At 46.0% G+C, this 14448-nt stretch overlaps 1 protein-coding gene across 1 annotated transcript; it reads left to right on the top strand.

Annotated features, from left to right (window-relative positions):
- The first annotated feature begins 8724 nt into the window (after positions 1-8724).
- Positions 8725-13414, top strand: LOC138666499 (gastrula zinc finger protein XlCGF71.1-like). Its single transcript, XM_069754714.1, has 3 exons — positions 8725-8776; positions 12705-12905; positions 13026-13414. The coding sequence occupies exons 1-3, from the start codon at positions 8725-8727 to the stop codon at positions 13412-13414; spliced, it is 642 nt and encodes a 213-aa protein (XP_069610815.1).
- The last annotated feature ends 1034 nt before the right edge of the window (positions 13415-14448 follow it).

A 14448-nucleotide genomic window follows, 5' to 3' on the forward strand; every position in this document is an offset into this window, starting at 1 on the left:
TCTCCACCTTACAAACCAGGAAGAAGTGGCAGACCGACAAACCAAACATCAAAACCGGCGATGTCGTTCTCATGAAAGACAGCCAGTCTCACCGTAATGAGTGGCCACTAGGCCTCATCACTAAAATATTCCCAAGCAAAGATGGGAAAGTGCGTAAGGTTGAGGTCAAAGTAGGCAAGTCCAGGGAGAGTAAACTATTCCTCAGACCAGTTGCGGAACTTGTCTTACTGTTTTCGCCAAAAGAACCTGTGGGTGGCATCGGTTGATGCCAAGAGGGGAGTGTTCTGCCCATTCTAGCGAAGGTCAGGTTTCGTATCTAGCTTTTAAAAGGTTTAATACCATAGTTTTGGTTTTGCTGTGTTATAGCACCACCTAGTGGTGGTTAAATTTATTACCTGTGTTTTTCAGTAACTATTAGAGTGTTGCATTCTGGGATTCACCAAGGTATCATGGGAAGGGGAAACTCCATTTTCTCTCTGTGTATTTCCCTGGACACACGTGTTAATCTGCTGTGTTGAACTACCTCACTTACTTGCCATTCCGGTTAAGATTATCCGGTAAGACCATTATTCCTGTTCTTGCTATGTAATGTTGTACAGAGTGTGATTAACTGTATAGCAGCCAGTACACAGGAAATGTGATTTCAGTTACCTGCTGTATGTAGTTATTATAGAAGTTGCATCATCCTGTATGCTTTCCCTGTTAGTTGCAGTCATGTTATTATTTGCCCAATACTTACTCAAATCATTTGTATTCTTATAGTTTTACCGCGCTCATGTTTACCAATAAACAAGTTAGACTACAGAGAACAGTCTGCTTATTTGGGAGACAGAAGTGGTTTATGCCGTATGTCGGATCACACACCGTATCAACGTGTATGAAGACAGAACAGGCACAACACCGCAACTGGGTGTGTAAGGAAGCTGTATAACAATATTAAGGCACAAGAGTGCATGCGGTGCCGCACTGACGAACGCCACTAACCACCCAGGCTTGGGTAAGGAAAGCACAGAGGAAGTGCACGGCGCCGTACTGGCGGTCACAGCAACTGGACGCTGTAACGTGTGATTAGTGCTGTAGGATAAGTCGGGCGCTAGATAGCAACCATACACCTTCCGCGAACAGACATTCAATAGGGAAGGGGTATCCAAGGACGACTTGCACTCACAACAAGCACACGTAAGCAAATGTACACTAGCGCATGGCTGTGCGGTCATGCGCAGTTTATATAGTTGCAGCACAGGAAGTGGCCACAGAAACTTTGCCCTTCCAAGACCTAGTCCTGCCAAGAGGACCAATGGAATGTGCTGCAGAGCACGGGAGATCTTGCCCTGGGCATGCTCAGTGTGTGCAGACAAGGACTTAGTCCCAGAGAAGTCCGCTCGCTGCTGACCAGCACTGGCTTTAATGGCAGAAGCTGAAGAAGCAGCAGTAACTCTCTGTACAGAGTGAGACTGAGCAAGACACTGGGACCGACGTCCCTGCTGAGCAGACTCCACTGCGGCTGGATAAGAATGGGAGACCGCAGCGGAGATGGCTCGAGATTCCCCCTGTGCAGAAGCGGGAACTCGAGACCTAACATTACCCCCCCCTCCTAGGGCCCCCCCCTCCTTGGGCCTCGCTACGCTCGAAGGCAGCAATGAGCTGTGGGGCCCGAATGTTTTCAGCAGGCTCCCATGACCTGTCCTCTGGGCCATAACCCTTCCAATCCACCAGATAGAACTTTTTGCCGCGTACCACCTTGCACCCCAAAATAGCGTTCACCTCGTAATCGTCCGTAGACGAACCCGATGTCCCGGCAGATGACTCGGAAAACCGGGACATGTATACGGGTTTCAAGAGGGACACATGAAAGGTGTCGGTGATACCCCAGCGTGGAGGAAGAGCCAAACGGTAGACCACAGGATTAACCTGTTCGAGAACCTTGAAGGGACCCAAGTAGCGAAGAGCAAACTTAGTGGACTCAACTCGCAGCCTGATGTTACGGGCGGAGAGCCACACCAAGTCGCCAGGAGCAAAGGTCGGAGCGGGGCGCCGATGAACATCGGCGGAGGACCTCATTCTCTCCTTGGAGGCCCGATTGGCATCCTGCGTGCGGTCCCAAATGTCCCGTGCCTCCACAGCCCAGTCTGCCACCCTGGAGTCAGTAGAAGACACAGGCATGGGCACAGGAACACGCGGATGCTGGCCGTAATTTAGGAGGAATGGAGTCTGACCGGTGGAGTCGGCTATGGCATTGTTAAGTGCAAACTCTGCCCACGGTAGCAAGGATGCCCAGTCATCCTGCCTGGCAGAAACAAAATGTCGTAAATATGTGACCAAGGTCTGGTTGGCCCTCTCTACCAACCCATTCGTCTCGGGATGATATGCCGAAGAGAGATTCAACTCAATACTAAGTAGACGACAAAGCTCTCTCCAGAATTGAGACGCAAACTGGGGACCCCGGTCACTAACAATTTTGTCTGGCATACCGTGTAGGCGAAAGATATGCTTGACGAACCAGACAGCCAACGCCCGTGCAGAAGGTAGCCGTGGAAGAGGCACCAAGTGCACCATTTTGGAAAAATGGTTGGTGATCACCCAGATAATGATGCAGTTACGAGACTTGGGTAAGCCCACCACAAAGTCCATCCCGACCATCTCCCAGGGCCTGTCCGCCACCGGCAGAGGAAAAAGCAAACCAGCTGGCCGTTGCCGAGGAGTCTTGTTCTTGGCGCAAAAGACACACGCCCGAACATACTCTGCGACATCACGAGCCATATGCGGCCACCAATATGTCCTCGCCAGTAACTCAGATGTCCTTTTGGTACCAAAATGTCCACCCACCCTGGACGAGTGTGCCCAAGAGAGAACCTCCGGTCGCAAATTGGATGGAACAAAAGTCTTGCCCGGGGGCACAGACTCTAGCGAAACCGGGGCCACAGTTCTCAAGCTCTCGGTGGGGACAATAAGCCGAGGCTCCTCCTCCTCCTCCGCAGATGACACAACGGAGCGAGAGAGAGCGTCGACCCGAATGTTCTTCTCCCCAGAAAAAAAATGGAGGGTGAAATGAAACCGGGAGAAGAATAAGGACCATCTGGCCTGGCGAGTATTCAACCGCTGGGCTGTCTGCAGGTACACCAAATTTTTATGGTCTGTGAAGACTTGGAAGGGAAAACGTGCTCCCTCCAATAGATGTCTCCACTCCGAGAAAGCCAACTTCATGGCTAGCAACTCCCTGTCCCCGATGGAATAATTCCTCTCTGCTGGTGAGAAGGTCTTGGAGAAAAAGAAGCAAGGATGCTTCCGACCTTGAGCATCCTTTTGGAAGAGGACTGCTCCAGCACCAACAGAAGAGGCATCCACCTCCATGATAAATGGCTTATCAACATCGGGGCGATGTAGGATGGGAGCGCTAGCAAAGTGTGACTTTATAGAGTTAAAGGCCTTGGAGACCTCCTCAGACCACAATTTGGGATTCGCCCCCTTCTTGGTGAGGGCAACCACGGGGGCTACCAAAGTTGAGAAGTGCGGAATGAACTGGCGATAATAATTAATGAACCCCATAAAGCGCTGCACCGCTTTAAGAGAATGGGGTTCCTGCCAGTCCATCACAGCCTGTAGTTTGGCAGGATCCATAGCCAATCCCTGGGCAGAGATGATGTAGCCTAGGAAAGGTAGGGACTCCTGCTCAAACATACACTTCTCCAACTTGGCATTGGAGTTTGCCCATAGGAGGTCGAAGACTTTGCAAACATCTCTCCGGTGGGAGTCAATATCTGGAGAGTAGATGAGAATATCATCCAGATAGACTACGACCGAGGTGGAAAGCATATCCCGGAAGATATCGTTCACAAAGTCTTGGAAAACGGCTGGGGCATTACAGAGCCCGAAGGGCATCACCAGATATTCATAGTGCCCATCCCTGGTGTTAAAAGTCGTCTTCCATTCGTCCCCCTCACGGATGCGAATCAGGTTGTAAGCACCCCGCAGATCTAGTTTAGTAAATACCCTTGCTCCCCGAAGCCTATCGAAGAGCTCAGATATCAAGGGCAAAGGATACTTATTTTTAACGGTGATAGCGTTAAGACCCCTGTAGTCTATGCATGGACGCAATTCCCCATTCTTCTTCTGCACGAAGAAGAACCCTGCCCCAGCAGGTGACACTGACTTCCTAATGAATCCTCTTGCCAGATTTTCCTGGATGTACTGTGACATTGCCTCCGTCTCCGGGAAAGATAGCGGATAGACTCGACCCCGGGGAGGCTCAGCACCAGGCAAGAGATAAATAGGACAGTCATAGGGGCGATGGAGCGGAAGGATCTCCGCCGCCTTTTTGGAGAACACGTCTGCATAAGACCAATACTGCTTGGGGAGAGAGGAAAGATCTGCGGGTACCTCTGTAGTAGCAACCTGAACGCACTCCCTCTGACACCTACCCCCACAAGATTCACCCCATCCCAGGATTCTGCCAGAGGACCACTCGATATGAGGAGAGTGGTACCGTAGCCAAGGTATTCCCAACAGGACCTCATCAATTCCCTCTGGAATGATGAGCAGAGATATAATCTCCTGATGAGATGGCGACATGGACAGAGTAAAAGGGATGGTCTGGTGTGTTATCTGTGAGGGCAGTGTCGACCCATTCACCACTCGTACCGTTACTGGTTGAGCTAGCATAACCAGGGGTATTGCGTGACGTTGGGCGAAGGCAGAAGACATAAAATTGCCCTCCGCCCCAGAATCCACGCAGAGCTCTACCGAGTGGAAGAATGAGCCTATAGTAATTGTCCCCTTAAAGGACAATTTAGAGGCAAACGTCGCCGTGTCTAGTGTACCTCCACCTACTACCACTAGACGCTGACGTTTCCTCGACCGCTGAGAACATCTGGTGGCTAGATGTCCTGACTGCTGGCAAACATGACAGACCTTGAGTGCACAAGCGGTCCGAGACTTAGATCCCACTTGTGACACTTCCCTGGCCTCATGTGACTCAGGAACCAGGACCGGAGATTCCAGAGGTTTGGCGAAGGTAGGAGCCAGCCGAAACCTCTGCCTACACTGGGCTCGCTCTAACCTCTGCTCGTTAAAACGGAGGTCAATTCGAGTGGAGACAGTTATTAACTCCTCCAGTGTGGCAGGAATCTCCCTAGTGGCCAGAGCGTCCTTAACGTGGTCAGCCAGGCCCCTCCAAAATATGGGGATAAGAGCTTTATCCGACCAATCCAGCTCAGAAGCTAAAGTGCGGAATTGGACGGCAAAATGACTGACCAAGGACTCACCCTGAGTTAATGCCAGCAGTTGGAGCGCAGTATCATGGGTGACTTGAGGTCCTAAAAAGACCTGTTTCAGAGTGCTCAGAAACAACGGAGCACTCTGCACCACATGATCACCACGCTCCCACAGCGGCATAGCCCATTCCAACGCCTGGTCCGACAAGAGAGACACTATAAATCCCACCTTAGCCCGCTCTGTGGGAAAACGTGCAGCCAGGAGCTCGAGGTGAATAGAGCACTGACTCACAAATCCCCTACAAAACTTGCTATCACCAGAAAATTTTTCTGGCAGCGGGAGGCGAGAAAATGTCGGAGCAGGGGTGGCAATGGACAGGGTTGCTGCAGCCACGCTAGCAGCCTGTACAGCAACTGCGGTAACATCCACAGCTGAGGTTGCGCTCTCAAGAGCCGCCAACCTACCCTCCAGCTGCTGGATATACCGCAAGGATTGCTGTTTGTCCGTCATTACTAGCCAGACCCTGGCGCTAGTGTAATGTTAGGGCTAGCGGAACGCACCAAATAATAAGACAGATAGTGTATGGTGCGTTCGCAGCCCGGGGTCCACCGTGCAGAGATGGAACCTGCTGCTAAGTAATGACGGACTATATGGCGGTACTCATAAGTATACACACGTGGGTTAAACTTCACCCAGCGTGAAGGAAGCGATCCTGTTGCGTCACAGGATCGCGGTACCGCACATAGAAGGCGAGCAAGTAGTCAGCGAACTCAACCCCAACTAGGATTGAAGTCCGATTAGACCCTTGCTGGCACAACACCGCAACTGGGTGTGTAAGGAAACTAAATAATAATATTAAAGCACAAGAGTGCTTGCGGTGCCGCACTGACGAACGCCACCAACTACCCAGGCTTGGGTAAGGACAGCACAGAGGAAGTGCACGGCGCCGTACTGGCGGTCACAGCAACTGGACGCTGTAACGTGTGATTAGTGCTGTAGGATAAGTCGGGCGCTAGATAGCAACCATACACCTTCCACGAACAGACATTCAATAGGGAAGGGGTATCCAAGGACGACTTGCACTCACAACAAACACAAGTAAGCAAATGTACACTAGCGCATGGCCGTGCGGTCATGCGCAGTTTATATAGTTGCAGCACAGGAAGTGGCCACAGAAACTTTGCCCTTCCAAGACCTGCCAAGAGGACCAATGGAATGTGCTGCAGAGCCTGAGCACATGACCCTCGATCTCCAATGGGAGATCTTGCCCTGGGCATGCTCAGTGTGTGCAGACAAGGACTTAGTCCCAGAGAAGTCCGCTCGCTGCTGACCAGCACTGGCTTTAATGGCAGAAGCTGAAGAAGCAGCAGTAACTCTCTGTACAGAGTGAGACTGAGCAAGACGCTGGGACCGACGTCCCTGCTGAGCAGACTCCACTGCGGCTGGATAAGAATGGGAGACCGCAGCGGAGATGGCTCGAGATTCCCCCTGTGCAGAATTGGGAACTCGAGACCTAACAGTTTGAATTGGTCTGTTAAGCCCTGAGCTTGTGAAATAAAATCCTGGTTATGTTTGCATTTCCGTCTGACCCCAAGGAATTGACCAATAGGCACACCCACCTTCCTGTGAATCGGATGGAAACTGCTATATTCCAATAATGAGTTTGTGGCAGTCGGCTTGCGGTAACGCCAGGCATGAGTTATCCACAATAATCCTCAAATCCAGAAAGCTGGAGGAGATGGAGTGGGGAAGAAAAATATTCTGTGAATTGAGGTTTAAGCTATTCAAAAACTGAACACATTCAGTTTCAGTACCCAGCCATTTGAAGAAAATGTTGTCTATGTAATGATGCCAGTGACCAAACTGATTTTGAAAAATCCCGAATGAATAGACCACATTTTCCTCCCACCATCCTAAATAGATGTTTGCATATGCCGGTGCACAACGAACCCCCATCAACACTCCAGAGATTTGTCAATAAAATACTCTGTCAAAAAATAGTTGTGGTGAAGAATGAATTCCAAAAGATCAAGCAGAAACGAGACATGCTTATATTTAGCCAGGAAAAATGCAATGGCATTGATCCCATCCTTGTGGCTGATATTTGAATAAAGCGACTCCACATCACACGTGACCAGTAGTGATGAGCGAAGAATGCCTGGTTGCTAGGGAATCCCCACATGTACTTAAGCTGGCTAACAGATGTAAATCATTCAGCTGCGGCAAGAATAACTAAAACTCCGAGCACTAAAAAATACTCCGAGGACCCCCGAGCATGCTCGAGAAATCTCGAATAACGAGTATATTCGCTCATCACTAGTGACCAGTAAAAACTCTGATGGCAGGGTGATTTCACGACGAACTTCAATAAAATGGGCTGAGTCCCTAATAAACAAAAGCAAAGATTTAGCCAGGGGTTGTAGAAAGAAATCCACATAGGTACAGGCTTTCTCGTGTATTCTGCCAATGCTTTAAACAATTGGACGCATAGGGGGCTTGGTGGCATGCTTGTGGACCTTTAGTAGCATGTAAAAGGTGGAAATAACCAGTTGCTCCACCCACATATACTCCTCATTAGGAGTAATGACATAGTGGATAGCTCTATTCGACAATGTTTGGAATTTTGCTGAAAAGACCGATGTAGGATCAGAAGGCAACCTTTGTGATACGTCTGGACTGATATTGCCCCAAGAATACCTCCTTGGGATCTAAACCTGGTCTTGGAGGCGTTAACAAGATCTTCCTTTGAGCCCTTAGACAAATTACTATTCAAGATACTCATCCTAAAGACGGTAATATTGGTGGCGCTAAGATCAGCCCACAGAGTCAGTGATTGCAGGTTCTATAAATTAAGCACCCGTTTGCACAGATCATGGAAGATAGTTCTGAGACCAGACTGTGCATATCTTCCAAAACTGGCATTTAAATTTCATAGGTGCCAAGAAATTGTTCTCCCCTCTTTCAATAGCAATCCTAAAAATGCAGAGCAGAGACTTCACACACTAGATGTTAAATGCTTCTTGGTGCAGTATTTAGCCATATGAAAACACTGAACAAAGAATGAATGCTTATTCGTGTTATTCCAAGAAGTTAGGAAAGGCCTTACAGTAACAAGAGCTACCATAGCTCTAATAATATTCCAGTTCCATAGAACTTGAAGGCTCATTCCACCAGGGCCATGGCAACTTCCTGGGCTGAGAAGGTGGAAGTGTTGATCAGCAGGATATGTAATGCAGCGACATCATCCTCTCCTACCTTCTATATAAGCATTATCAACTTAATCTGTCTTCTTCTGATGACCTGTCCTTTTGGAAAAAGATGTTGCAAGTAGTGATCCCTCCCTAAGGCTTTGATCTATGTAAATGTCTCAGGTGATGCTGTATAATGAATGAAGGGGAAAAATCTTAGTTACTGACTGGAAATGGGAATTTACAGATCCCATGTCAGAACCCTTATATTCCCTCCCTTTTTATCACTAGTTGGTGTGCATAACATAAGAGTGTTTAAGAAGAAATGTTGATTGGTGATGTTTCATGTTCTGAAACCCAACTAATGCAGAGGAGAGGTACCGGCCTTTTATTCAGTAGGTTTCCTGTCCTTTATGAGCAGACACCCTCTCTCAGGTGGTGCTGTAAAGGGCTCTGTAAAATCCTGTTACCTGTAAGTAAGGCTAGCTTCACACTAGCATTCGGCAGGGCTGCGGACGAAAGTCTGCTTCCTCCGTGAAGCCCGCCCACTGCGGAGCCTCTAACTTCAGCTCCGCCTACGTTTGCATGCGTCCTGCATACCCTATCTTTAACATTGAGTACTGTTATGATCCTGTGACCTTGGAGCCGCATGGAACTTTCTCTGAGTTAGTGGAACCTGTACTGACCGCAAATCCTGAACTTAACACCTCAACTAGAAGTAGCCGTGGGGTGTGCCTAGCAAATCCTAGACACCTCGACACAGCCGGAGGACTAAATACCCCTATAGATGGAAATAGGAAATCTACCTTGCCTCAGAGCAGAACCCCAGAGGATAGGCAGCCCCCCACAAATATTGACTGTGAGTAGTAGAGGAAAAGACACACGCAGGCAGGAAACAGGATTTAGCAAAAGAGGCCACTCTAGCTAAAATAGGAAAGGATAGGACAGAATACTAAGTGGTCAGTATTAAAACCCTTCCAAAAATATCCACAGCAGAAAATACAAAAAATTCCACCATCTAACTAAAGATGTGGAGCGTATATCTGCAACTCCAGAGAATCCAACAAGACTGAGAAAACACTGACACAATCTAAGCTGGACAAGAGAAAAGAAATGAATAGCACAGAATTATTAAGCACACAGCATGTGTGCCACAGAAACAAAAACCAGACACTTATCTTTGCTGAATTGGCAGCAAGGCAGGAGGAACCAGACAAGGATCCAAAACCTCCCAGAACCATGGACAACTGGCAAGGACTAATGAATCCTGCACACCTAAATATCCCAGTCAGAACTGCAATCAGCAGATACACCTGGCCAGGACTGCAACTCAGGGACAACTGCATTCCCACCTACAACCACTGGAGGGAACCCAAAAGCAGAATTCACAACAGGGTACGCAGGCCATACGCATGTATGCGGATGCCTCCGCATGTATCATCTTGATGCCGTGCTGTGCTGACCTGTGTCAAATGCAATATGTTGCATTTTGTTGCGGTCGGCACAGCTTCAAAATGACGCATGCAGAGGCATCCCCAAACATCCGCATGGCCTGCGTACCCAATGTTAAAGATAGGGTACGCAGGACGCATGCAGACGTAGGCAAAGCTGAAGAAAGAGGCACGGCAGTGGGCAGGGCTTCACGGAGAAAGAAGGCTTTCATCCGCAGCCCTGCCGAACTCTAGTGTGAAGCTAATCATCAAAGAAATAAGGAAAAAAGCCTAATTGGCACTTCCAAAAGGAATCAACACAACAAAAGAGAGCAACGAAGGAAGCTGGATGCCATAAAAATATACAAATTTTATTGATCGTATAATTAAAATAGAAGATTATATATTAAAATCCAATTCCGATTATAGGGAACACCAGTGGAATGAGAGCAACCATCCAAAAAAATATCATACCACAGTACAGTAACATAACCACAATGGAAAATATGTTAAAAATTTTACTAATATGAAAAGGAGGGCATTTTATGTCAAAACTTTCAGTGAGCAAAATCCTGCTTCAGTAAGAATCATGTTATGCCTCAGATCAAAAATGAGTAAGTAATTAATTCATGTCCAGATTATGAGAAAGTGCAAGTGTGCATGTACCCAAGAGAGGAATTAAGGTGCCTAATATGCCTATCCTTAAAAGATGAAGAAAGAAATCCTGGAGTGATTGATAACAGTGCAATTTATATGAGTAAAAAAATAATTGGTAGTTCATGGGTACTATACCTTAAGGATGGTGCTAACACCCCGACGCGCATTTCTCTTTAGCTTTTTCGAGGGGATGTGGATTTTAATATAAAATCTTCTATTTTAATTATACCATCAATAACATTTGTATATTTTTATGGCATCCAGCTTCCTTTGTTGCTCTGTTTTGATGTGTCTAGTGTGAATCTAGCCTAAGATACAGTGCCTTGCGAAAGTATTCGGCTCCCTGGAACTTTTCAACCTTTTCCCACATATCATGCTTCAAACATAAAGATACCAAATGTAAATTTTTGGTGAAGAATCAACAAGTGGAACACAATTGTGAAGTTGAATGAAATTTATTGGTTATTTAAAATTTTTGTGGAAATTCAAAAACTGAAAAGTGGGGCGTGCAATATTATTCTTCCCCTTTACTTTCAGTGCCGCAAACTCACTCCAGAAGTTCATTGTGGATCTCTGAATGATCCAATGTTGTTCTAAATGCCTAATGATGATGAATATAATCCACCTGTGTGTAATCAAGTCTCCGTATAAATGCACCTGTTCTGTGATAGTCTCAGGGCTCTGTTTGAAACACAGAGAGCATCATGAAGACCAAGGAACACAACAGGCAGGTCCGTGATACTATTGTGGAGAAGTTTAAAGCCGGATTTGGATACAAAATGATTTCCAAAGCTTTAAACATCCCAACATCCCAAGGAGCACTGTGCAAGCGATCATATTGAAATGGAGGGAGTATCATACCACTGCAAATTTACCAAGACCCGGCCGACCCTCTAAACTTTCCTCTCAAACAAGAAGACTGATCAGAGATGCAGCCAAGAGGCCCATGATCACTCTGAATGAACTGCAGAGATCTACAGCTGAGGTGGGACAGTCTGTCCATAGGACAACTATCAGTCGTACATTGCACAAATCTGGCCTTTATGGAAGAGTGGCAAGAAGAAAGCCATTTCTCAAAGATATCCATAAAAAGTGCCATTTAAAGTTTGCAAAAAGCCACCTGGGAGACACACTAAACATGTTGAAGAAGGTGCTCTGGTCAGATGAAATAAAAATTAAACTTTTTGGCAACAATGCCAAAGATATTTGGCGTAAAGGTAACACAGCTCATCACCCTGAACACACCATCCCCACTGTCAAATGTGGTGGCAGCATCATGGTATGGGCCTGCTTTTCTTCAGCAGGGACAGGGAAGATGGTTAAAATTGATAGGAAGATGGATGGAGCCAAATAGAGGACCATTCTTGAAGAAAACCTGTTGGAGTCTGCAAAAGACCTAAGACTGGGATGGAGATTTGTCTTCCAACAAGACAATGATCCCAAACATAAAGCAAAATCTACAATGGAATGGTTCGCAAATAAATGTATCCAGGTGTTAGAATGGCCAAGTCAAAGTCCAGACCTCAATCCAATCGAGAATCTGTGGAAAGAGCTGAAAACTGCTGTTCACAAACGATCTCCATCAATCCTCACTGAGCGCAAGCTGTTTGCCAAGGAAGAATGGGGAAGAATTTCAGTCTCTCGTTGTAAAAAAACTGATAGAGATATACCCCAAGCGACTTGCAGCGGTAACCGCAGCAAAACGTGGTGCAACAAAGTATTAAGTTAAAGGGGACGAATAATATTGCACGCCCCACTTTTCAGTTTTTGATTTTCCATAAAAATTTAATATAAGCAATAAATTTTGTTCAACTTCACAATTGTGTTCCACTTGTTGATTCTTCACCCAAAATTTACATTTGGTATCTTTTTGGTAATACTTTTGCAAGGCACTGTATTTCCACTGGCAGATGATGGACCTGTGTGGGGACTTTTGTTTTGCGGGATGAGAAGAAATTTTTGTTGGTATTATTTTTGCCTACATAACATTGTTGGCTTTTTAACCCATGTTTGGGGGGCAGAATGAACAAACAGTGCACCACTCTGCTTGTTCATTCTATGAGGTTTTCTATTAGACTTTGAACTGTCATTGTCTTGGTAAATAATTCAATATTTTTACGTAACTTGCTATTTTTTATGGACAGTTTAAGTAGAAATGATCAAAAATAAAAAGATTAAGGATAATTTATTAAAAAATAATTTGTTTTATTCTTGGCAGATGACTGTACCAGGAGATCAGAGCGACAGCTGACATCTTCAATTTTTAAATCAGATGACCTTGAGATCCCAGAGGACACAGTTGAAGTGAATTTCATTACTTCTGATATACCATCATCCCTTCATAGCAAAAATCAGTCATGTGATCTCTTGAAACGGGTCCTGTCTTCTGATTCATTACTGACTTCTAAACAAAATCAAAGTCAGAAACTAAGCATTAAAAACGAATTGCTCCTAAAGCAAAGAAGCCGTGTCCTCATTCAGAATTTGAAAATAGTTTTCCCCAAGAAAAGTTTTTTCTTCCCGTAAAAAAAAAAAACAGCGAAGAATAGATTTTCTTGTTCTAAGTGTGGGAAATGTTTTAACCACAATTCAAATCTTGTTCGTCACCAGCGAACTCACACAGGGGAGAAGCCTTTTTCATGTTCAGAATGTGGGAAATGTTTTAACCAGAAATCAAGTCTTGTTAGTCACCAGATAATTCACACAGGAATGAAGACCTTTTCATGTTCAAAATGTGGGAGATGTTTTAACCAGGAATCAAATCTTGTTAGTCACCAGCGAACTCACACTGGGGAGAAGCCTTTTTCATGTTTAGAATGTGGGAAATGTTTTAGACAGAAATTAGGTCTTATCAGACATCAGAGAACTCACACAGGGCAGAAGCCTTTTTCATGTTCAGAATGTGGGAAATGTTTTACAGTGAAATGAACTCTTAAAAATATCAAAATTGTCACACGGGAAAAGCCTTTCTCATGTTCAGAATGTTGGAAGTGTTTTAACTGAAAATCTTCTTGAAAGGGTTGTCCACTACTACAACAACCCTTTGTCATTCCTCAGATTTGGCCACGATAAAATAAAAACACTTATTCTCACCTTCTGTGTTAAGGCCGTTCCATAGGCACTTGCTTTCCCATGGCACATTTCAAATTGTTACATCACACAAGGCATGCTCCCAATCAGTGACAGCTTCACTGTCTCCGCCTTCAGACGCATTGAGTATCAACATAAAGCCAGAGCTGTGACTACTCTCTGACTTCTTAGGCTATGTGCACATGTTGCGGATTTTGATGCTTTTCCACAGCGTTTTTGGATCAAATCCACAGTGTAGTGCACAAGCAATTTTAGTTAATGGGAAATTGAGAATTGTTCTGCAATTCGTGAAAAACGTTCGGATTCGCAGCGTTTTATTTTCTGCAGCATGTCAATTCTTTTTGCAGATCTGCAGCGTTTCTGCACCCATTGACTTCCATTGAGTCAGGCGAATCCCCTGCAAAATCGCCGGTTTAACAAGATCAGCGGTTTTGCTCCGGATTTGTGTGCGAGAAACGCAGCAGATCGAGAGGAGAAAGAGTGTGTGAATGGAGTGTGGGCTGAGACTGTGTGGGCGGAGACTGTGCAGGAAACATGTGCGTGTCTGTGTGTGGATGTGTATGTGGGTCTGCGGGGCTGTGTGTGTGGGCGCGTGCGGGTCTGTATGTAGGCAGGCATCGTCCGATGGGACTACTAGTCCCATCCAGCTATGCTTGCCACAGTGACACACATTCAGTATATATATATATGTACATACATGTACACATACATACAGAACATACTCACAATCACCTAGTCCCCGATGCCCTCGATCACCTGTAAAAAGAAAAAAAATTAAATAATAAACCAACAGTATACTCCCTGTTTCAATGTAATCCAGTTAATAATGAGTGTCCCACGATGATCTCCTGTGAAGAGCTGTCACATCGCTC

Source organism: Ranitomeya imitator, chromosome 2, assembly GCF_032444005.1.
Source record: "Ranitomeya imitator isolate aRanImi1 chromosome 2, aRanImi1.pri, whole genome shotgun sequence".
NCBI lineage: Eukaryota > Metazoa > Chordata > Amphibia > Anura > Dendrobatidae > Ranitomeya > Ranitomeya imitator.

Coding starts and splice junctions, on each gene's coding strand:
- LOC138666499 (XM_069754714.1), top strand. CDS start 8,725: ATGTTGATTGGTGATGTTTCATGTTCTGAAACCCAACTAATGCAGAGG. Junction 8,777..12,704: donor CCAACTAATGCAGAGGAGAG/GTACCGGCCTTT, acceptor TATTCTTGGCAG/ATGACTGTACCAGGAGATCA. Junction 12,906..13,025: donor GACTTCTAAACAAAATCAAA/GTCAGAAACTAA, acceptor AAAAAAAAACAG/CGAAGAATAGATTTTCTTGT.